The 24082-nt window shown below is 44.3% G+C and overlaps 2 protein-coding genes across 3 annotated transcripts in view; one reads left to right on the top strand and one right to left on the bottom strand.

Moving 5' to 3' along the window:
• The window catches only part of LOC119449746 (peptidyl-prolyl cis-trans isomerase 7-like), a 403577-nt gene that overhangs the window by 43066 nt on the left and 336429 nt on the right, over positions 1-24082 (top strand). The gene's annotated exons all lie outside the window — the stretch shown is intronic.
• LOC119449745 (histidine--tRNA ligase, cytoplasmic) lies at positions 444-23293 on the bottom strand. Of its 2 annotated transcripts, XM_037712993.2 has the most exons (14): positions 23092-23249; positions 21812-21988; positions 20817-20903; positions 18284-18403; positions 16175-16396; positions 15680-15787; positions 12777-12875; positions 12413-12506; positions 11798-11922; positions 10872-10944; positions 4143-4300; positions 2939-3055; positions 2704-2850; positions 444-638 (listed from the first exon to the last, which is right to left on the bottom strand). In XM_037712993.2, exons 2-14 carry the CDS (start codon positions 21908-21910, stop codon positions 558-560), a joined length of 1530 nt encoding a protein of 509 aa, XP_037568921.1. In that variant the 5' UTR covers positions 21911-21988; positions 23092-23249; the 3' UTR covers positions 444-557. The 2 variants fall into 2 exon arrangements, with proteins under 2 accessions (XP_037568921.1, XP_037568922.1); XM_037712994.2 differs by lacking the exon at positions 21812-21988 and having other exon boundaries at positions 23092-23293.

Here is a 24082-nt window from a genome sequence, read left to right as displayed (position 1 = left end):
GACGTCACCGGGGAGATAAAGCTCGGAGCCGCCGCGACATAACTCTCGTTGACTCTGTGGCGAGTACATGTAGCCTTGACATGGGCCGGCCAAAGAAGATCCGGACACCCGATGAGACCGCCGTTCATCTTGAAGCGCGTCGCGCGGCCAAGCTAGAATCTGCGCGTCGGCGGCGAGCCGATTCGGAATACCGTGCCTAGCAGCACTTAGCATTTCCTAGCAAAACTTATCCAAGCTTAGTAAAACCTGAAAGAAGCTAGGTCGATCACCAGCTCCGCTGTTTACTCCAGCCTTGCACCACTAGTGCAAGCTGCCCCCCCCCCCCCCCCTTTTTTTTTTACATCTTATTTAGTTCACTAACAAAAGTACCTGCCTTCTTAGTAAAACTTCCTGCTGCTGATGAACAAGAGACATGGTACAGCAAGAAAACAACAACATGGACATTTACAAACAATAAGAGAGGTTTATTTTCCAGCTACTGCGACCCGCTCTCTGGCCTCGACAGCCTGACTCAATAAATAACTTTCTTGAAGTATGCTGTAATGAGGCAATTCTTGTCACGCCCTCTCCTGCTGGCTGCTCATGTTTTTCAGGTAGTTCCTGATCTCGGTGGTCAGCTTGTCCCGGGGAACTTCAAACTGAAAAGAGAGTGCTAACCATTTAAAACACAGCTCGTGTAAGCACATACTTGCTAGAGTGAAGACTCTTGAACACTAAAGTTTGGTCTTCCAAGAAGATGCCAACAAGTGAACAATCGCAAGTCTCTATACACGCTTCTGTTGGAACGTCAAAACAAATTCTCTGCGAACTGCTGCACACAGAAGCTAAGCGCAGCTGCTTACAAGAACTTTCTTGCATTATGGCGTCAACTGGAAAGCACTAGGAAACGTCTATAACAAATGTCATGCTCTTTCCACTTAACCCTTTGCAGTCCGAAACTTTTACCCACTTTCCGGCTGTTCCGGTCTGAAACTATTTTGCCAGTTTGTGGCGCTGCTAAGAAAACCATCAACTGTGGAAGAAAAACTCGCAGGATATTTATTTTTTCTCTTGCATTCTGCAGGCAACTCCTCTACCGATATTTGAGCAGCATGTGATACCGCTCGAAGCCTTCTCCTGGGTGCAGGCCAGGGTTGTTACTGCAGGTTTTGCACAGTTTCCCTCATGCCTGCGTTTGTTTTTCGATCGCTACAAGCAGCACAGTCCTTGCTGCTTCGGCCTGGGAGCTTGTAGATGAAATGGCTCCTCCCATCTAGCCTTTCCTTGCACTCCTTCCGCGCAGACGGGCCTCGCTTTTTGGCTCTAGCCCTCACATCACCCACCAGCTGTAGGATGAGGTTGCGGCGGTACTGCAGGTGTCGCTGATCTTTATCACCATGATTCTGCAGCTGTGTGCGCCTCAAAATAAAGCTATTGACAATGGAAACCTCTAGAAGCTTTCACTAAATGCACCACCGTAAAACGCACGTGGTGAAAATGTGGTCATGCTTCTCAGCGAACCACGCGAACGTGTGGTTGCGCGCGCAAGTGAGAACGCTCTGGTATCCAGAAGCCGTGCTGAACATTGTGCTGCACCCTAGTGCAAAAAGAAGTAAACTTCAACAAACAAAGTTTATTTATCCCTCAAGAGATGGCGCATCATGTAAAGAAAGAATGCGCACGAATCGCAGTGAGAAAAACCGCGAAATTTGACCACCGAACACCCCTGTCGGGCAGTGCCCGACAGCGGACCGCTACGGCCGTGTTGCGTTGTCGGGCCCTGCCCGACAACGGACCGCAAATGGTTAAAGGAGCCCAGCAGTAATTTTTCAGTGTAGGTAATTTTGCTCTAGCTCCTGTTCCAGCATCACATGAAATCCGGCCTTTCTAATTAAACTCTTTACCAGCGGTAAACTCTAATGCTTTTCAGTAAAGAATTCACCTACTACTACTTTACTCTTTATAGCAACAGAATATTTGTTGAAATAAGGCATGGCCAACCATATTTTAGATTTACTTAGTTATCTTTTATATAACTTTTTACAATGCATTTGAGGGTGCGCACAGGTCCTTGAAAATCCTTGAAATTAAAATGTACAAATTCAAGGTCATTGAAGGTCCTGGAATTCTTTTCCTTTCCCTTGAAAAACCTTGAATTTCTTGAGTACAGTTTAGGATCAATTGTATGTGACCCACTTTCTATCAGCATGGACCCAGCAGACTTACTATTCTAGAAACAATGGTACTGTATAAAAGTTTAAAGCCCAGCACCAGTGCACATACATTCCTCTTCATACAACTTGCGGGGAACTGGAAAACCCCACAACGGGCGAGGGACAGAAACACCAGCGCTTGGTGCTGGTTCCCCTCCCGTATTTACCCTGCTTTATTTGCGCCTAGTTAGGAACTTGAAGTTAGGAACTAAGAAGAGAACAAGACTGGACATTTCGAATATATTTTTTGCATGTATTGTGTGATAAAGCTATCTATAGTGTTTTGGAAACAATATAGTAAAAAATTGCTACATGGGATGCCACTCTGCACCCCTGAAAAAGCTTTGACGGGGCCCTGAAAGTCCTTGAATACCCTTGAATTTTTGTCTCTGAAACCTGTACGAAACCTGTTTTAAGGTTAAACTGTCACAGAGAATATGGCCCCAGCATCTATAAATCAACCAGGCACACCCCACCCCACCACATTCCCATTCTTTTTCCATACGCTTACCTCCTCCCTGGTGACCACTTTGCGAAGTTTGACTACACCTTTCTGCAATTCCGATTCGCCAATGATGATTGCCAGTGGGATCGACCGCTCTTCACAGTATTGAAGTTGTGCCAGCAATTTGGGGTTCTGCTTGTATGAGTGCTCCACCTGCGTAGGCCATTTATAACACGACGATACCTCTCAGCATCTTACCCTTGGCTGCGAGCACAGTGAGGTCTGCACACACAAAACCTACCTTCAGCCCATGGTCCCAAAGCTCCGAACAGATCTTCATCCTCTCTCGAACCAGCTGCTTCTGTGCCGATGCCACAAAGACCTCCGTTTCATTTGTCCGTAGCTTGGCCTGCTCAGTCTAACCAACCCATGCAAAAAAGGAAAACAGAACAAAAGAAAGGTTGTGTGTTTGACTGCTGGACTGCACAGTGGTTACCTGTTTCTACACTCGTTACGTGTGCACTCATTCAATATTCTTTTATCAGCACTTTCAGTGGAATCTTTCTCTCGGAGCCAACTCTTGATTTGCCTGTTCAATACACATGAAAAGCATAAATTCACTCTGTGGGCAACTTTTCAACTGATATGAATTAAATTTGTTGCTTATAAAAGGTTATACAATGTTTAATGTTACTTTCATTTAGGGCCTCGGGTGTTATGCAAGAACGGCCGAAAATCAATAAATTTGAGAAAATATAAGACACCAAGTTCACAGCTCCATAACTGCACCAGGGGCAGATATTGGAATTCCGAAAACTGAATCTTTAAAGCATCTAAAGTGCATAAATATACTGCATTTAGTACCGGTTTACATGAACTAGTTACATTGTTTATGCAAGCTTAGCAAAATGTTAGTGGTATATTTTAGAGCATTGTATAATGTACCAAATGTGTCAATACTTTAGACATCTTAATTGATGCAGTTTATGACATTGTAATAGCAACTTTTGTTGCAGACACATAGAGTTGTAAATATAATGCACCAATATTTTTAAAATTTCACAACTCATTAAAAAAGTGATGAAGTGGTTAAAAAATCTGCTCATAAGTAGCCTTTTCTTTAAAATGTGATAAGTTTCATTCAAGTTGGTTCAGCAGTTACCTTAATGTGAACATTTCTATGTTTCATGCAGCTTCATCACCAGTAGCAACTACTGGTATCAAAAGATTCTTTGCTCGAATGAAAAACTTTAGTTGGACTCATAGTCAGTCCAGACTACAGATGTGCTTGTTTGCTGCAGTAATGAAAGGGTAAACCTCAAGTTTGGCTTCTGCCAGCGCTCCTTGTGGAGATCTCAGATTTTAAGATATCCTGAAAGTTTTGTGTCAAGGGGAAAAAATACTAATAAATGAAAATCTAACTGAACACAGCACTACATCCCATGAGTGTTACAAGGTCCTCTACAACAGACACACATCATAGCAGCAAAGTAAACAGCACTCACCAGCGCTCTAGCTTCTAGCAGAGTGAAGATTCGCTCAACTCCGACACTAATGCCAACACACGGCACAGCACGGCCCTTGGCATCAAACATGCCCACAAGGTTGTCGTAGCGACCTCCTGCCGCGACGCTGCCCACAGTTTCGCCTGGCTGACCGTCATCTGTATAAGAGAGAGACAGAATAAACAATATGCAGAATTCTGTAAGCACACGTCCCCATGCATCTATCTTGCCTTAACCAAGATGGTTGCCAAACTCTCACTATGCTCTGTTCCATGCATAACAGGCAATGCTGCGGAAGCTACGCAACTAGTGTGGCCATAGAGGTCTCCCTCGGCATCCTTTGAAGTGCAGTTTTTCTTGACCTCCAATGTTTCCTACGATATAACTATGTCATATATTCCAACTATCGTATAGACTCGTGTAAGGGCCACAACCCCAGCTTGGCAGCCTAAAATTTGGGGGGAAAAAAAATTTCCAATGGAGAAGCAATCGTGTTTGATGCCACGATGCCGTGCGCGCGCATTGGCAAATTTTCACGCACTGCGTAATTCTGCATGCCGCTACTAGATGGCAATAGCCATCTAGTAGTGGCATTTAGTATTTAGAGCCACCTAGTAGCGGCTCTTACACGGAACCGAACCTTTTGGTTCGGTCCCGTGTAAGGGCTGCAGCTTGTCAAAATTGTGAAAAAGAAGTGCAGCCCTTACACGAGTCTATGTGGAACTGCTTATAGACGAAAGTTTATGTCATAACACAATACTGTGTGCATATTTATGTGTCTAGTAGGCAACATACTATGTTTTGGTCGCAGCACAAGTAATGCTCTACGGCCTCTGGATGCAGAAACATTTTATTCCATTCAACTAATGGTAGTAAATAAGTTTAGATCTCAGACACCTTTCGTGTAATAAGTATGTAATGTATTGCGACATTAAAGGATTAGACTTAATTTTACTTTTTATTTCTAATTACATGGCCGTGAAAGTAATATCTTTTTCATATGTGATGCATTACCTTTGGTCGCGGACGCCATCAGTGAAAGAAACCTCTCTAGCCTTCATTGTGTTGCCTCATATGTATGAAACGGAGTATAGTAGTAGCACTGTTGAAGCCGAGACGGATCATAAAAAGCAAATGGCACTTCGAGTGGGTGCAGGCAAGCATAATTGTAGCAAAATGGCGCAGGTAGAGCACCACTAGATTTGTCCAGTTAGGACACTGCAGTTTACAGAACTACAATATCTCTTTTTGGTCAAGAGTTGCAAAACTGCAGACTTGGTGCTTCAATTTCTTTTCTTTCTTTCTCTTGTTTCTTTCTTCCTTATTCTATTCTTAACAATTCATCAATGTCCTAAAAAAAAAAAAAAGAATTTGGACTATCTGCAACTAAATTGAACTGCAGGGGGCGCTGCAAAATCTGGCCACATCTGGCTACACTGTGCAACATGGCGCATGCACGGAGGTTCCCGCGTCCCCTCAACCACTGTGTTTGATGATTTTCATGCAGTGTGATGCCGGTTTGCGCTGTTTTGTGGAAGGAAAGCAGGTAGCTGACACCAAGCACATCATTTTTGCTGATCTAAAAGAGGCACAGTGGGTAATGAGGCTGAAGTGGTCGCACTGTGTGTGCAAACCTCTGGCGTGACAGTGGACCCGCACGAGATTCTGATGAAAATCACCAATGTATTGTTGAACCCATTAGTCATGGAACCGAAGTACTCGTGCACTGCTTTGATTCACTGTTAAGGCACGAATAGATAGTCCGGCGTTTTTAGCGTGCGAGACAGCGGCCGGCGAAGTCGGGTACGTCACGCTGGCCTCGCCAGGACTGCCAAAAATTTACTACCTGCTCAGTTTGGCACATTTAACATGGCCCGCAGCAGCACACCGACTTGCTTCATCAGCTGTTGCCGCTGTGCATGCACATAAATGCGCAGCCAGCGCACGCTTTTTCATTGTTGTAGCCTCAACACATTTTCGTTCAGTGAAGGCGCAAACTCTGCATGCTTTTTTCAGTCCAGAGAGCAAGCGAACCTAAAATCAAGCTTTGCACTTTATCGCGAGCATGTACTACGAATCTGTGGCGAACCTTTCCTGCTACTTTTGCATTCCTGCTACCTATGTTACATTCAAGATTTGCGCAACGTGACTGCTGCTTCGCTTAGCCGTGGTTATTGCAGTAGTTGGCCCATTGTTTCTCTCATAGAGAACAGAAACGATAAATACGAAACCCGAAGGATCTGCTTACTACCATAAAAACACATTTGCACACGATGTGCAGGTAGGGCTTGTGGTGTCAGGCCTGACCATGACTGATTACTCCCCGCTGTCTTCGTACATATCGCTTATGGCTGCTGTGTAAACTAATGAAAGAAAAAATATGTTTCTGTGTAAATTAATGTTAACTCACCTACTGCATGAATCTAATTTTCCATGTTATTCTATAGTTGACATTTTAAGTGCATTTTAAGTGGCCAAAACTGTGTTTGCCTCTGAACTGCCAATTTCCTTCAGACACTGATATGAGATACAATTGCTTTGATAATTACATATATTCAAATGAGCGCCTACTAATTTGCACTAATTCTACAGGTAGCGTGTCCAGGACGCAAGGAAGGCGTACCGCTATGTCACCCCATAGTTATTTCGCACGCTGGCAAAATAACTGGCACGCTGGCACATGTGTTTACATAGAACAATTTACCGACGTTACCTGGGTGCACCTGAAACTCCGATGTAACGATTTTCGCTGATTTACCATACGCGGTAGTTCCATGTTGTGCGCCGCATGTATCCGATATAACAGCTTTAATCAAGGAAAGATTGAGTACAGTGACGACATTCGCATCATAAACTGCATTGCCACGCCGGCTATTACATGAAACTGCATGTTGCAGCGCGCATATGCTGAATGTTATCACGATGGCAGTAACAACCTCAATGCAAATTCCCTGAAGTTCGCTGCAGCGCTTTACTGCAAACATAGTACAAGCAACAGGATCGTGTTCTCTTCACACAAACAACAAACCTATCCTCGCCTGGACAAAGAAAAAAAAAAGAAAAAAAACTTTCTCGAGCAAGATGTAAAAAAAAACTTTCTCGAGCAAGATGTCGAGAACGCAACTATTGCCGTAGTCGCAGCTTTGCTATGCAAATATTGCCATTGTCACAGCTTTGCTATGCAAATATTCGCAATCCATGTGGCTCTTCAGCGCTGCAAAACTACAAAACACAGCAAAATTCCTCGTATGTGCAGAGTTTCGTAGATGGTGGCTATATCGTTCTAGATGCACACCCGATTGAAGTACGAAGGCTACGGACAGCACGTCTGCACCGACGCTCCGTGCGAGGATTCCAGCGCTTGCCGCCGGGTGTCGCATGAATTCCTGAGTTGCAAATTGACCATGAGCTCCCAACAGCAGAAGAGCACTTACGCAATAAATATTTACCATACAGATATATCGACTTCCGTTAATTTATACTACACGGGACCGACGAATCTGATCAAATCAAATTATCTGCCGGGTCGAATTAAACAAAATGCAAAAAAAAAATATTTCAGAGCTCTTCCACTACTGTGCCAGTGAAGCTGTGACTATGATGGAAGCCAGTGAAGCTGTGACTATGGTTGGTCTACTGTAGTGAATATTGTTATAGGGAATTTATTTATTATCATTATTGATTACACTGAGCGTCTTCGGCATGTTTGTCAAAGAGCAAGGACACCGGCGTCTTGTTTTCGCCCGGTGTGATGGCCAAGTAGTGCGTTTGCTCCGCCAAGTCCGGCCCATCGTTGTAGACTAGCGTATGAGCCACAGCGTTCATAGCCACAGCACACTGCACGGCAGCGTCAGGATCCTTTGAGATCTCTCCCGCTCCTGCTCTCGGCAACTCATACCCACATATCCAGTGCGGGTATGAGCCACACATGATTTCTTTACCTTCCTTCTCTTTCTCTTATGTTTTTTCCTTCCTTCTTTCTTTTTTTTTCCCTAGCTCATACCCACATATCCAACGCAGGTATGCGGTTACTTTATTATCGTTTGCTCCGCCAAGTCCGGCCCATCGTTGTAGACTAGCGTATGAGCCACAGCGTTCATAGCCACAGCACACTGCACGGCAGCGTCAGGATCCTTTGAGATCTCTCCCGCTCCTGCTCTCGGCAACTCATACCCACATATCCAGTGCGGGTATGAGCCACACATGATTTCTTTACCTTCCTTCTCTTTCTCTTATTTTTTTTCCTTCCTTCTTTCTTTTTTTTCCCTAGCTCATACCCACATATCCAACGCAGGTATGCGGTTACTTTATTATCGTTAATCGTGAACGTAACTGACGAGCATGTGATGTTGTTGATGTCACAACCTATCAGTCATGTTAGTTATCTGTTTTGACACCTGTGCTAAGGCACAACTGGCGGGAAACCGCCATGCACATGGAGCTTACATGCTGATAGGTTTTTTTTCTACACGCGGACACAATCTCCTGGAACCTAATCCTTAACAGCTTCGCTATAAAACGTCAAAATGCACCGCTGATTAATTCGGCAATATTTGCCCTATTCTAACACACCCCTGAATCAAACGCGCACCCATTTTCTATGTGTCCAAAGTAGAAACCTAACTAGGAATGACATTAAAGCTCCTAAGCAAAGTATAAATCTTACGTGCACCCGATTATTTAGCAAGAAAAATTGTTGCACAATGGCGGCCGGTTTTGTAAAGTCAGTTTCGCCACATGTTTTTTTTAAAAGTCAGCTCTGCAGCAATACATCCATGTTATGCAGTAAAGCACACGATTTGGCTTCATGTCCGACTGCACCGCGCAGGCAATTTTTGGCCCGATTTTCTTTAAAGAAAAGAAAGGTGCTCATTAAAACCAAGTAAATGGCGTAATCAGACAATGTGATCTACGGTCATTGCTTGAAAATCTTCCTAGGGCTGAAAATAGGCTTTTTCGACGAGAAATGACGTGTGTTCAACGCATTCACTGTCCCCTAAGCTCCATCGAGACAGGCGCTGCCACTAAAGGGGTCGCTATCGGGATCAGGGGCGTGTGTGCTGACTGGTCAAATTCGAATTATCTGGTGAAGGCCAATTTTAGAATCGAAATAACGAGTTTGGGCCTATAAAAATGCATGGGTGTTGGCCAGAACCTTCGGCCGGCATCGAATTAACCGAAAAATCAAATTAACAGAAGTCTACTGTACTTTGCAAGTACAGTGGAATCTCGATGATACAAATCTCACGAGGTCACGAAAAATATTCGTATTAGCCGAAATTCGTATCATCGAAACGCAATTAAAACTAGCCAAATTAAGGGGGGCCGTGCGGATCAGATCCCGAAAATCGCGAGAAAAATCGATTTTTGAAAACCATGCGTTTCGGTATCTGCAATGCCTAATCTACGCTGTATCAAGATGTTTTGGCTGAAAACGCACTAAAAGTGCCCTAAAATGATTAATTCGTCAGTGCACAGGGTGAGAAAACAGCTATAAATCGCGCAAAATCACCGCAGTTCACGGAGACATATCTCGTATTTCCCGCCACCGAGCGCCGCCATCTTGGTATCGTTCGAAAGCTCAAAGTTTCGTAGTTCCGCTTCTCAGTTCGTCCGTAGTCGCCATCTTGTAACAAACGCACAAACACAAAATAAGCGCGGGTCTGCGATAGGTAGTCACACGGGCCCTCCGATGAAAGCGGGTCTCCGATTGGCTGCCGTGCTGAAAGGCATCTCTCCATTGGTTGCTGCTGTGACAGGGGCAAGATGGCAACCGCAGTTGTCTGCTTCGTAAACCACGCCGGCGTCTTCACTTGACACGCAGAATTTGGATTACTGAGAGCTCCCATGTTAGTGATGGATCGTCGCTCGTTGGAGAAGAAATTTTGGACGAAGCACACCTTCGGAATACGGAAAAGCGCAAGCCTCCTACGGCAAGAAAAATACGGCGATTAGCGGGAGAAGCGGAGGAGCACCCGACTGAACGTGCCGCACGACCTTGCACCGTGGATTACGTGCCGCTGCTATCTTGCACCATGCGAATCCGGCAGCGAAACAGACAATCGCCCTGTGCCATCGGCACCGATAACGCAGTCGACGGAAGACGCGCCAACTGGAGGCTCCCGCGCCTCGGCGTACGGCCGCGCGAATCAGCCGAGATCGTATCTCAGTAGACATAGCTCGCTGCGACTAGGCAAAATGGTGCAAACACAAAGAACGCGGCCCGAAGCACAGAAGCCGCTCCGTCCGGCCGATGGCACGCAGAAAAGCATAAAGGCAACAAAAGCGCCACCGCTTCAAACTCTTCGCGCCCAGTCGCGGCCTCCGCGCTGTCCGGCGTCGCGTCCGCGCCTCCGCAACAAAAGAGAAAGGGAGAAAGCGCGCAGTCGCGCGCTGTTCTCTTTCGCGGCCGTCGGTGGGGCGGCGTTTATTCGTATCAACCGACGCAGGTCGAAAATCGATTCATAACAACCGTTCTCTAGCATGTTGCAAAGTAATGGGGCTCGGCTGGGACCACAGAAAAATTCTTATCATCCGGAAATTCGTATTAGCCGTGATCGTATCATCGAGATTCCACTGTACTCTGTATGAGGTTCATTCACTGAGGCCTGGCAAACTGAAAACAGCAACCTGTTTTTAAGCAGATGCTAGGACAACCTTGTAAGCAAAATGCTCAGTGTACCGTGCCTGAAAATATTCAGCATGAAGCATACAGACGAAAAATCTCACCAGTCAGCACTGCTTCAAAGATAATTCCCGTGTAGTAGTCCAGCCCTCGAGCAAGGCTCAGATCGAAGGACACCTGCATCGTAAGCATACGTCAGTTAAAAAGAGTTACCAAGAAAAACCAAGTCTTTTTCTAACAGTCAGTATTTTAACCAACATACAATGCTTACCTTTGACTGAGTACAGTCAAATGCCCTTATAACAAAGTGCTTGGGGCCTCCAAAATCATTCGTTTTACAAGTATTTTGTTTTCCAGGTACTTCGTTTTAAAGGTTGCACACCGCACAGCTCACAATAGAACCGGGACAAACTTATTCCTTCATTATACAGGTCATTTCGTTGTAGAGGTGTTCATTGTACGTAGAGGCGATCAACAGTACAATTTTTTTTAAAGAGCCTTCATCAGAAGAAATTGAACAGTGCAATTCTGTAAACTGCATACAGAAGTTTAAAGCACAAAAAAAAAAAAAAACAGTTTATGTGAAATGGCTACTTCAGTTAGGCGAGTTTTGAAAAAGCCATACTCGCAACATAACTGTCTGTACACTCTACCGCAATGCACAATATGTCAGCTCCATAGACAATTTAACAGCTGCAATTAAAAAAAAGTTATTCGTGTCTTTTGAAAACTTTTTACAACTTTCTGAAATATTACGGTTTTCAGCAACCTTTTTCTAAAATGTAGCTGAGGGACCAATGGGAGAATCTGTTCGCAACAATTGCTAAAATTTTCATGTCACTTTTAAATGCAACAAATTTCACTCAAGTCCATTGGGCAATTGCCGAAAGAGGGTATAATGTATATGCTGCAAGACTGCAGTCAACCAGACATATATTGCTCCCCCCTCTTTTTCCTTCTTCACTACACTGTCATGAGAACGCTACTTTGGGAAGACAACATGGGACATGGAAGAGGAATGGGGCCTGACCTTGTTAGTGATTCCATACAGGTCACAGTAATCAAAGAATAGCCGCAACTCCTCCAGGCCTCGCTTGGCAGCAGCATTAGTAGCCAGCTCGTCAGACATCAGAGCTGTCACAAGTTCCGGGCCACCTGCAGAAGAGACAACAAAAACACTCCCATAATCATCACTAAAATAAAGGTCGTAAATCAAGAGCATAAAATACAGAGCAAAAATTCGCTGAGTTAAAAACAAAAATTTTCATACACCGAAGGCTTTGAGTGACCGTTTGAATGTTTACAATACACCAAACAAAGGGTAACAGAGGATTGGGTGGCGTGTTGAGATGAATTCGCAGGCACAGGGTAGAGTTAGATTGTGTAAGATGGGTAATTGGATATCAACGGGAGAGGCCTTCATCCTGCAGTGGATATCATCATAAGATGATGATGCCATCATAAGGCAATGATGACAATGATAGCAATGACAAATACAGTTGATGACAAATACTGCCAGATGAAGCTCAAAAGTCTCTCAACAGCAACTGCTGTAAAAAGAAGCACTCAAAAGCATGCAGTTTTGCTCATTAGCTGTACCATTTACAGTAAGAACAGAATTTGGTAAAAATGGGAGACACTATGCCTTTTTTGACAACAAACTGGCTAATCTTGTCAGCCACTTCTTCTGCTAATCCCTTTTCAGAAACCATTTCCTTGCGGACGTCCTCCCAAGGCAACTGAAAAAGAAAATAGGAATACAATGGCTTGTAAGGTCCATATGGAAAGTGGTGTCTCGCACAAGAAAGAAGTTTCAGCAGCAAAGTTGAACTTAGTCTCAAAGAAGGCTTTGACACACAAATCACTGGCTTTAAAAAATTAAAATATATCAAAAGCATGCACTTATGACGTCTTCATTTACAGTCACCTTTACGGGAGCCATTGCCATAGGTTTTCGTTCACCTCGCATACTTGTTACATTGCAAACTATCTTGTTACAGTTCACTCACCTTATCGAGCTTGTCAACAGCAGAGCAGATAGTCTTGAAACTGTCGGCCGGTACACCACAAAACTCAAACATTCCATTGAGGATCTCTCGATGGTTGACCTGCAGGAATGTTTTCATCACTCATTTAACTTTATGAATTTTAATTTAATGCCAGCAGAAAGCTGAGCGTTAAGACAAGAGTGAAACATCAAAGTGAATTAACAAGCCCAAGCTGAATACTATGGCACTTTTTAACTACAGATCGATATGAAGAAGAGCAAAGGGTCATAAACAAAGGGTCACAGTCAATGTTGCACCAAGGGGGTTCCATGCAGATGTCTTTTTTCCACTTTGTACTATGCTGAATCCAGTGCATTTCACTTTATATACTCCAGTTTAACATGCCATGCACTGCAGTCGAGACCATAAAAAGCTTCAAATAAAGCGATTTCATTATAAAAAGGGGTTACTGTGCTTCCCATAGGGAGCATGTATCAATTAATGAACAGCAAATTATATGGAACAAAATACAGCAAACTTGAGAGATTTAACTTGGGTTAATTCGATTTTTCAGGTAATTCGATTCCAACCAAAGTTCCTGGCTGGTGCCCATATGCTTTATGGGCCAGGACTTTGTTATTTCTATCGTGAAATGGGCCCTCACAGAATAATTCGAACCTGACTGGTCAACATGTGTGCAGCTGACCTAAATAGTGACTCCAATCATGAAATACAATTTATAGAATTGCAGTCAATCCCACAAATATTGAGCTCAAAGAGGATCGCAAAATAGTTTGATATATTGATAACTCGAAATATAAAATATGCCTATCTGCAGCTTATCTGAAAACTCCGCACACCTCAGATAGTTTCCTGAGATTGTGACAAACAGCAACATACCGATTTGTTTCTTCAAGGCCATGTTGGACACACAGTTAACTTATTTACTTTATGTTTTACATACAAATGTCGTAAGTAACTAACGCTGCCGAGTGGTCTTTGATATACTGATCGCCACACCAACTCTAAAAGCCAACGTCATCCGGCTGCCTGGGACCACGGTGTGTCTCATGCGTTTTTGTTTTGGATAAAGTAGAAATGGGCGGAGTGCCGAAGTAAACCAGCCTGTATGGATATGTGCCATGCCATCATCAGCGTATCTGTACAGCATGACCGTGCCCTTTGTGTCCGTTACAATATGCCATTTAAATGACTGATGGTCTTATGTCTGCAATGAGTCGGCCAGGCAGATGCTGCCAGATTTAGAAGCGGCTTTCAACTTGCACGAAATATCCCTGCTCATGTGTTGCAGACCACCACACAAGACAGAACGAAATGTGTTCAATGCCAAGTCGGCATTGTTGGCCAGCGAATCCACCACAGCTATGATTGTTTTGCAACGCCACCACGATGCTCTTTCCTTAAGGTTACGGAAGTGCTGATGTGGAATGCTATGGTTTCATTAAACATAAACTGTAATGTTAAAAATTCGTCAAGGGGAGTAGGGATCGTACTTCTTTTGGCCACTCGTGAAGCCCAGTTCGGGAACCCCTATACAAGAAAGACGGGCATTGCCAAATCATGACTGGGAGCTTACCACTTTCATTGAAAAGAAAAGTGTACAATCATTCCATTTTACTGGTGCTAACATATGGGGCAGAAACTTGGAGGTTAACAAAGAAGCTCGAGAACAAGTTAAGGACTGCACAAACAGCAATGGAACTGAAAAAGGTTAGGCATAACGTTAAAAGACAGGAAGAGAGCGGTGTGAACCAGAGAGCGAACAGTCATAGCGAATATCCTAGTTGACATTAAGAGAAAGAAATGGAGCTGGGCAGGCCATGTAATGCGTAGGGTAGATAACCGGTGGACCATTAGAGTTACACAATGGGTGCCAAGAGAAGGGAAGCACAGTCGAGGACGGCAGAAAACTAGGTGGGGTGATGAAATTAGGAAATTTGCAGGTGGAAGTTGGAATCAGCTAGCGCAAGACAGGGGTAATTGGAGATCGGAGGGAGAGGCCTTCATCCTGCAGTGGGCATAAAAAAAAAGGGGGCTTATGATGATGAAACAAAAAAAAGCAAACCCGGCGGTCAGAAATATACAGTTTGGCATGCCAAGCCATGAGCCACTCAGTGAAAAAGATTGCGTGTCATCCACACATTTTTGTGAAACTAATATCAAACCAAGAAAATTTTAGGGTTCTTTAAGTTCTATCGCAATCTCTCGTCCACCGTGCATGCTCTTGCCGATAACCAACAGCCAAAGTTTGCATGAGCCATCTATGTTTGCAGTAAGCAAAATTGAAAAATGTGTAACGCACATTTTTTCTCCCTTGCATGTACTGCCCTTCCGGCGTATTGTCTTGTTTGGCAGCATCTTCCAAACCAGTGTCATTTTGTCGGTATTAAATATTTCCAACAGCGTGAGAAGTGACTGTGGCCCTGTTAGGAGATGCGCACTAGCAATGGCATGGCACAGCACAGTGTTTAATATAATGAATGTGCCGGTGAACGGGAGTTCGATACAGGCGTACAAGAGTGCTCTACTTTTGCATAGGATTTCCAAGGGGATGTGGTGACTGTCCGATATAGACAATGATTTGATATGTCCATGTTTGATATATCCGAGATTGACTATAATAGGACCCGCAAAATTTGCACCAGTCACCAGACTTAGTATTCCTTTCAATGTATCCATTTTCATTTCACTAATAGCCAAATGAGATCATTTCTGCTTTTTACATCATTTTCTAAACAGACGTAAAATTGATAAGGAGACCCAAGATGAAGGTTTGTGTTAGGTAAGGGACAACATGTATCAGAAAGCAATGCATGCCTTCCACATGCACTCACAAACGAAGTAACTTCTCACCTAAGGAGAAATGCAAGGTGAATTAATCAGAAGAGTATGAAGGTACTTGCCTTTATCACAAAGCCGTTAAAGCCAAGGTCCTTCAGTATCTCAGCCAGAATTCTTACGCACTCAACGTCAGGCAACATAAGGTCATACTGTCCAGCAATGTCAAAATCCTGTCAATATAGAACGAAAAGGACAAACATGGCATTAACTGGGGCCGCTTTACAAAACAATTGGTCTAATAAGATTACAAGCACAAACAAGAGTATATGTGGCTACTGTTTGCACAAACTTGAATAATGTAATAGACAAGCTCTTCACTTAAATCTGCCAGTTAGAGGATAGTAACTTGAAGTTGTGCCAGTCCATAATTTTTCACAAGGTACTCAGAAATTTTCTTGTACACTTAAGTGCACACACTCACAAGGGCAACTCATTGCTGTTATAACTACGTTAATAATTTTCACAAAGGTAGAGTTAGGTCTTAGAATGCAAGTCTCACTGATCAATAGCTTGACAACACCAGCCTGCCAGCCTGCCGAAGTAGAGCTGACACTTACACATTGGTAGAACTCGCGGTAGCGTCCTCGTGTCATGGCGGGGTTGTCCCGCCGGTACACTTTGCCAATCTGGTAACGCTTGATGTTGCTGATTTTGTTCATGGCCAGGAACCGGGCGAAGGGCACCGTCAAGTCGTAGCGCAGAGACAGGATCTCCCCGCCTTGGTCAGCCAAGTCGTAAATGAGCTTGCTGTCCTCTCCATACTTGCCTGTGAGCGTGTCCTACGGAGGAAACAGTTTGGAAAGCACACAATCAAAGTTGCACTGCTGTCAGTCTCTAGAATTGCACTTTTTAATTAATGTAACAAGTTTAATTCAAGTTGAATCAGTATTTGCCATATAAGAGCTTCTCTGTGTTTCACATGTGTCTGGGCTTGGAAATTGGAGCTGGCCCCAAGTGCTAAGATAAGGTTATCTCGTAAGAGAAAGCTTTAACTCTTATGCTCTCAATTCAGATACATGTAAAAGTAAAAAAAAAAAAAAATGTGCTCATATAGCAACACCTGAATTAAGCTGAATGAAGTTGGAAACAATAAAAGAAAGAGAATTCTAGTGATTGTCGGGAGCAGACTTATTAGGTTTTAATGTTTTTTTACAAAAATTACTACAATCCTGAACATTTTAGACAATGAAGCTTGAAGCTTACAACCCTGCTACATATATCACAATCCTGTTAGCTAGCATTATTAAGGCATCCAAAGAAGACAGCTGACATGAATATATATTCATGAAAAATGTATCAATAAAGTAGACGCAAGACCTCTGCCAAAATTCAAGTAAACCTCATAATGACTGCACATAAGCTGCAAACTAATATATTAAATTTCTCTGCTTTAAACCCTTTAATAGCTACAGCTTGCAGAATGGCAATACTTGTTTTTTTCCTAGCAAAGTTAGGAGCTGTAAATTGTCTGCTTCATTTTTTCTAAAGTTCACCTCACTTTTGGTAATTCTTGCAAAATATTTGACAGCAAAATAAAACACTGCTCCTAATAGTATTATTTTGTTCAAATTGGTTCAGTAATAGCCTGATACGAGGTTTTCCATGTTTCAAATATCGATCCGAGTAGGGAAATCGGAACTTGGCCTGAGCTAAAGCTTTTCATACCAGGAGAACAAATGGCTCTTGCTATGAAAGATTGCACAAAAAGCAGGAAAGGAAGAGAGTGCCCTCCTTCTTTCTGTTCAACTCCTGGATTTTCATTTGTTCGCACTTTGGTTGCACAGCTAAATTGTGTCTATGGAAGTTGCCATCTATAAACAAGTCTTCCATACAGCTTAATTTATTGTCGCTGGTGGCTAGCATGTCTTAGTAGAGAACAGCACAGCAACATTAGCCAACATTTTGGCAGGCTTCATGTGTGGGGAGCACACGTGTCCATTTCCTCCCACGTACTCATGTCGTCGCGTTCGCATGTAGCGGACAAGTCGAGCGCCAGCGTAGACACGGGAGAGGCGCACTACGCCCTCTCCCGGTCCTCCCTCAGCTCTATTCTGGCCACTGCAGAGACATAACGGGTGGGAATACCCTGCAATAATTACTAGACGTTTATACTGTAAAGTGGTGTACTGAACAATTCAGGTGGTAGCGTCTGTTCGTAACCGAGAAGGCAGGTGACGCAGAGCAGGAACAGCTGGTTGCCCGAACGGCTCACACTCGTGCTAAGCACTGGCGATCTGGCTGGCCTTGTCCTTGTGCTCTTCTTCTTCATTACAATATAAATACTTCTAAACAATAAACATGTGAACATAAACAATGGTTGCCTGACTTACCACCTGCTCAGCCTGTGCAGATATTGTTATAAGAAAAGTTTATGAAGCGCAGCTTCTACTCAATCTGTTATTGAAAACAGCAGCAAACTAAAACATAAATACAAATGTACAGGCTGATATTACTCTATTTAGTTGGGTTCATTCCTTTTGTTTTGTTTTTGCCATCTGAGATGTGCTTCAGAAAGCAACGCTCGATGCAATAATGATCGACAATGTCAGGCTCGGCTGACGAGATAATCAACCTATAACAGGCCATTCACAACTGAAGACACTACTAGTACCATTAGTGCAGTTGAATGTCGCAATGGACAGCAGAGTTCCAGTGCCAAATGTTACCTTGAGCTCGAAGACAGGCGTGTCAATGGCCTCTCCTCCATGCCTCTTGAAGCATGAGATGATGGTGGAGAACACCTTCTCTCGCAAGGCCATTTGAGCTGGCATGTGGTCCCTTGTGCCCTATATAGCACAAACTGTCAGTTGAAGAGCCATATCTCAAAGAAGCCACAAACAAATTAAAACAGAACCGAAATTCATGGGCTAACCATAGCCAATATGATGATCCAGCTTATGTAACAATGTTAACAAAAATTTAACAAAATAGTCATAAAACAGATGCAGTAAAAATATTTTGAGGCAACTGTTAACTATTAAATCTTAGCCACACCAGAAGTAGGGTGTCATCAATAGAGCAGGCTTGTGGGAGGCGGCCCGAAGAGGTAGCCGCCACGGCCAACCATGGCCATGGCGGCTACCTCCAGCCATGGCCAATCGGCCAGCTATGGTGCCACAGGATCTTGGGAGCAGCAGATACCGCAGCTGCTCAGGTCGAGAGCGCTAGTGTGTTCTTTTTCTTGCGCTCATGCACGTGAACAGTCTTCTTCTTCACAGGCTCTGGAGGCGATCGTCGCACTGCCACAAGGCCCCCCTCCTAGTGCAAAGCACAATTGAAATATGTGTAAAAGGGCACAAATAGCTCTCTGGTGGTTGTAGCTGAGAGTGTCTGGACACGGGGCGCATTGTCTCACGCGTTGCAACTCTGCAAGCAGAGTTGAGGCGTATTGGCCGGTTCTTGACAGGTGCCAAGAGTTAGGACGTTGAGGGGAACAGCACTGAAGACAGTGTCGTCAAATGGCTTGCAACGGTGGCAGTGGCGTTGGTAGTGTCGTTGGTAGTGGCAGTGGCAGCCATTGGTAGTGTCAGGTTCCGCAATCCAAGAGAGATGTACCAGGCAGCACCGGCAGCGTAGGTTGTGAGCGAGGCACAGCCACAGTGATGCCATAGTGTGAAATCATGACCTGCCACAGGTTCTCGCAGATGCGCGGGCCTGGTAGAAGTCGGAGCTCTGAAAGAAGACTGCCTGACAGCTCGCGACTTGCGTGGAGATAAGCACAAGTGTTAGTCACTCACATTGTTGACGTAGAAGTGATTCTCGAGCTGAAGAAACCAGATGGCAGAGCTGCTCCGCAGAACTTCGGTAGACCATGCATCCGGAAAAGGTGCAAGCACAGCACTTCAGAAGGCTGCTGCTGCATGCGGCGAAATCTCGAATGTCGATAGCATCAGGGTTGCGGTGGTCACTGAAGGCATCACAAAGGTTGAGCTTGTCGTGTCGCCATGCCTGCGACAGTGAAATTTGCGGCTAGTGGAACCGGTGGGAGGGCCTCTGAATCGGTGATGAGTGAGTTGCCCCCAAACGGAAAGCAGACAGCTTGCTGGAACGTCCAAGGAAGGAGAGCGGCAGGCCGTAGAATAGCCGAAAGCGCCTGTGTTTGGCCCAGTGAATTCCTTGGAAAGAGTTGTTGCGCAGCTCCCATTGAGCTCCCATTCAGGACCGAGTAGAGGTTTGATGCTGGGGCCGGCGCATGTTGATGATCAGCATGGGTGGACGCGGCGATGTGACATGACAAGATGTGGGATGATGCGGCGGTTCAAACGACGAGAGCCGTTGTGACAGAGAGCTCGAGGTGGTGTAGCAAGCAAGGATGGTTGCCCGCAAGTCCTCGTAGAAGACTGGGCCCGGGGGTAGCAGCCGGAGCCTGGAACAAAGCTGGAGCCTGGAAAAAAGCCAGAGCCTGGAACCTAGTTGAGATGGAAGTGGCTGTCCAGCTGGATGAACCAGGTATCCGGCATGTCGACGTAAAATTTCCGGACACCCTACAACCGCGGGACGTCTGCTGGACCGTGTGAGGCCACATCACTCTTGCCTTGGTAGAGTTGGTACACAGACGCTGGCATGGCTGGGCTTAATCGTCCGATTCACCAATCTGTGGGAGGCGGCGCAGAGAGGTAGCTGCCGTGGCCACGGTTTCTTTAGACCAGCCTGCCATGGTGCCGCGGGATCTCGGGAGTGGCAGATACCGTGGCCACTCAAGCCAAGCACACTAGCGTGTTCTATTCTCGCGCTACATGCACATGAGCCGTCTTCTTCACCAGCTCTGGAGGCGATAGTCGTGTGGCTGCAGGCTTTTTGGTTGTCTTGAAGTGTTCATGTATCTATCACTTCCATTTACTTAAGTTTTCTGCTCTTTCTTGAAGGCACAATTCGTGACACAATTCATAGTACTAAAATGATGCAGGTGCAAGTTCTCAAATATGTCAAGCCTAACGAATTCATTGCTAAAGTTACACTCAAGGAGCTTAACTTCGGAATTTTTTTTTAATATCCAAGAGAATAAGGTGGCTAAAAAGAAAAAAAAAATCACCCTGGGATAAGCAAGTAGATGCACTACTCACTCACCAAACAGTCTCCTACACCCTACATTATACTGACATTTAAAAGTGCACAGGACGTTAACGACATGAGCCAACAAAAATATGTATTTTTCTTTGATTGTAGTGAAAGAATGTTGTGCAGGAACAATGTACATGCCTTGGCCGTCTTGAGGACATACTTGTGAGGCTCATCTTCAGTCAGCTGGGCTTTCAGCTGCAGCAGCTTTGCTACTTCCTCATCAATCTAAACAAAACAGAAGGAGATATGTCATTTTTTTCGCCATCAGAATTGTCTGTCAACATAATACAGTGTGTGCCCAGATTTTCTTGGGAGAAGCAAGAAGGCCTGGGAACAACGCCTCTGGGCTAGATAGTTTGTCAGCGGTGTTAGGCTAACAGTCTGATGCAGCTGTTTCCTCAGGACGTTAGCCGAGTGCAGATCATTTGTGAAGTGGGCAGCTGCTTGCATAGAGCATCACATAACAAACTGCAGTGCTGACAAGCAATAGGTGATGGAGTTTCTGGCTAAACAAACCCTGGTAATAAGGCCCCGACCTCCCTACAGCTCAGACCTGGCTCAGGCCGACTTTTTCTAGTTTCCCCACTTCATTTCCAGCTTGAAAGGGACACCATTTCAAGACTATTGCAAACATGCAGGATGTCTCGATGAGTGCTTTGAAAAATATCTGAGTTCAAGACTTCAAGGCAAACTACAATGTAAGGCAAAACCACTGACATCAGTGTTTCAACACTAATTAAAGACGTTATTTTGACTAATATTTCGGATCTGGACATATGTTGTCAATTAAACAAATTTTCTAGAATCAGTCTCCTTACATTCCTGAGATGTCATATATAACCTTGGCAACACCTTGTAGACAAGGTGAAGGAAGATAACCATTGCATTTCCCTACCTTTTTATCCTTTGGACAAACCTATAGAAAATGGAAGATAACCTTTTCGTGTACATTTGTGCTATTTTTTTTTTCTTTGAACCAACATGCATAAAACAAGCCGAGTAGTTTCTGTTATCCCAAATGTTTTGGGCATCCATGTTACCCAAATCATGTTTATACCTCAAATTAAATGCTCAAAGCGGGCACGAAAATTTTGAATACAGCATACTCAGTTTCATTTCAAAGCTGCTCTCACCTGTGCAATTGAGTATGCAGCCGTTGACAACACCCGAAGAGACAGATGGCGCATGGAGTGCAATGGAGGGCACCGCAGGCAGTGCAGTAGAGTGGCCATTGGTGGTTATGCAAAAACAGGCAATGTGGGGGAAGGAATGGGAGAGAGGAGAAGACGCCCTCAGAACATCCAGCTAAACTGGGAGGGCGGAGAGGATGAAACAAGAGCAATACATGTTTGCTTGCAGCTAATTGGACGTGCTCGGCGTATCTTACAAAACAATGACTTGTTTCATAGTTCACGAAGTTTCCTGTTATGCTTTCTGTTAAAGTGATCACAAACCACACTGCTGTGCTAAGGCCAGGGGCCGTATTCTCGGTCAGTCACTTTCGATTAAATCTCGCGAAAGTGATCGTTTCCCCAAAAGTGATACTCCGAGAACACTGCTCTAAGAGACTACCGCAGTACAGTTCGAACTGGCTGGGCAAATATCGGTGTGCGTTAGCATTTAACAAGAACTGATAATCACGACAACAAGACTGCCAACAGGCTGTATGTTAATGGCAAGTTTGTAATACACGGTTACGGATACTTGCAGTAGGACGTTCTGGCGGGCTAGTTGGTTCATAGCTTTTAGACGTTTATAAACTGCGCAAGAAAACGAAGACACAAGAAAGAAAAATTGCTGCGCTCGTGGTGTCGTGTGTGTTTTCTTTCTTGTGTCTTCGTTTTCTTGCGCAGTTTATAAACGGATACTTGCAGCAACTATAAAATCGCATGTGTGTCTGGTTGTTTCCTCTGTCTTCACAGTGCGCCGTAAGTTTTGGCAGTCGTGTAACTTGCCGCTACTGGGAAAACCAACAACCTTGGAAACATGACAAGTTGTCCTGCGATGCAGCTTGCCATCTTCAATGTAGTCATCGTCGTATCGCTGTTTCAGCCTCCGCTTTACGAGGGGGCAATTTCGTTAATTTCCACTGGCTTACCGGTCACCAAATTGCATAGCTAGTGCTGCAAAGGGCCATCATATCAATGCTTTATAGCGTTCCTTATTATGAAATGACGCAATACCGGTTCGAAACTATTCAGTGTCCAATGTCCATTCATTCACATTAGGAAAAAAAAAAAAAAAAAGCGTGAGCGGGCATAATAACTCAAGTTGTGCCTTTCATCAAGCGTTACTTACAGGAGGAATCGTGTCAGCTCTGTCAAGCAAAAAAAGTGATCATTCATTTCACTAAAAAAAGTTAGGAGTTGCCTGACACATGCACATGTGCAGCGAAACCAAACTGTGCTTATACCTTTTCTTTCGGCGCTTTTTCGGCTTTCAGCGATCGCACAATATCGCCTTGCTGCTTGATGAGGTCATTTAGCGCTTCCTTTTCAACGACAGACATGTTTCAAGCTTAGCATATGCGTCTGCAACCTACGGAGTCCAGAAAGTTGGAGTTGGCACTTGGCAAATATTCCGATTTTGAGAGCCAACGATCAACCGTAGCGTCAAAAACACTAGTACGTTCACTTAACCTGTGATATCGAAAAGCTTTATGCGCACAGGTAACGCTAGCGTCGCATTTGAGGTAGCTGATAACGTTGGTACTCGGCTACACTGTAACTCGGCTACGCTTTATGGCACCAAAATATAAAATGCTTTCAATCCGTTAGTTATTTCACGGCGATTAATTTGATTTTGGTAAACAAATTATTGTAAATTGACTTGAACCCTCAATGACTAAAATAATCTTGAGTTGCACCTGAAACCTTGAAAATCAACAGTGGTTCAAAGCAGTTTCTTGGATAGTAAATGCAGAAATGATTTCTAGAAATTCGGCGATGCAATGATGCACGGATGTTCTCTTGGTGCATTCGTCTATAACTCACTTAACTGACTTGAACGTTAATCCAACATGCGGCACTAGCGCTACTAGCGCGGCAGCTATTCATCCCTCTTCGTGGAAAACGCGGAAACATACACTACACATTTTACAACTAAATGCACCATAGTTGCCTGACTGCTGCATTGGTGTGACCCCTAAAGTACGTAAAAGCATGGCCTTAATTACTCTGAGCGTGCACCACATCCAAGGACTTTATTAGTTCAATGTATATGCACACGAAATAAAGTATTTTTCAAAGTAAGGTACGTAAAGATAAACGTTTAATAAAAAAAAAAGTTAAAAAGTGGATCTAAGCGCTATGAGTGCACGGTGACCCACTACGAGACTTCGTGTCCTCCGAGATTTACGCAACCACGCCGCGAATTTTGAAATGCTTGATTGATGTGGATGATGG

Source organism: Dermacentor silvarum, chromosome 4, assembly GCF_013339745.2.
Source record: "Dermacentor silvarum isolate Dsil-2018 chromosome 4, BIME_Dsil_1.4, whole genome shotgun sequence".
NCBI classification, from domain to species: Eukaryota; Metazoa; Arthropoda; class Arachnida; order Ixodida; family Ixodidae; genus Dermacentor; species Dermacentor silvarum.
This window is presented reverse-complemented; position numbering and strand designations above follow the sequence as displayed.

Bases quoted from the DNA above. Each gene is read 5' to 3' on its own strand.
- LOC119449745 (XM_037712993.2), bottom strand. From the start codon at position 21,910: ATGGCCACTCTACTGCACTGCCTGCGGTGCCCTCCATTGCACTCCATG. The intron at 11,923-12,412 runs GCATAGTGTCTC...TCTCTTCTGCAG, and splicing joins CCAGTTTGTTGTCAAAAAAG to GTGGCCCGGAACTTGTGACA. The intron at 10,945-11,797 runs GTCAGGCCCCAT...CTTACGATGCAG, and splicing joins TGTATGGAATCACTAACAAG to GTGTCCTTCGATCTGAGCCT.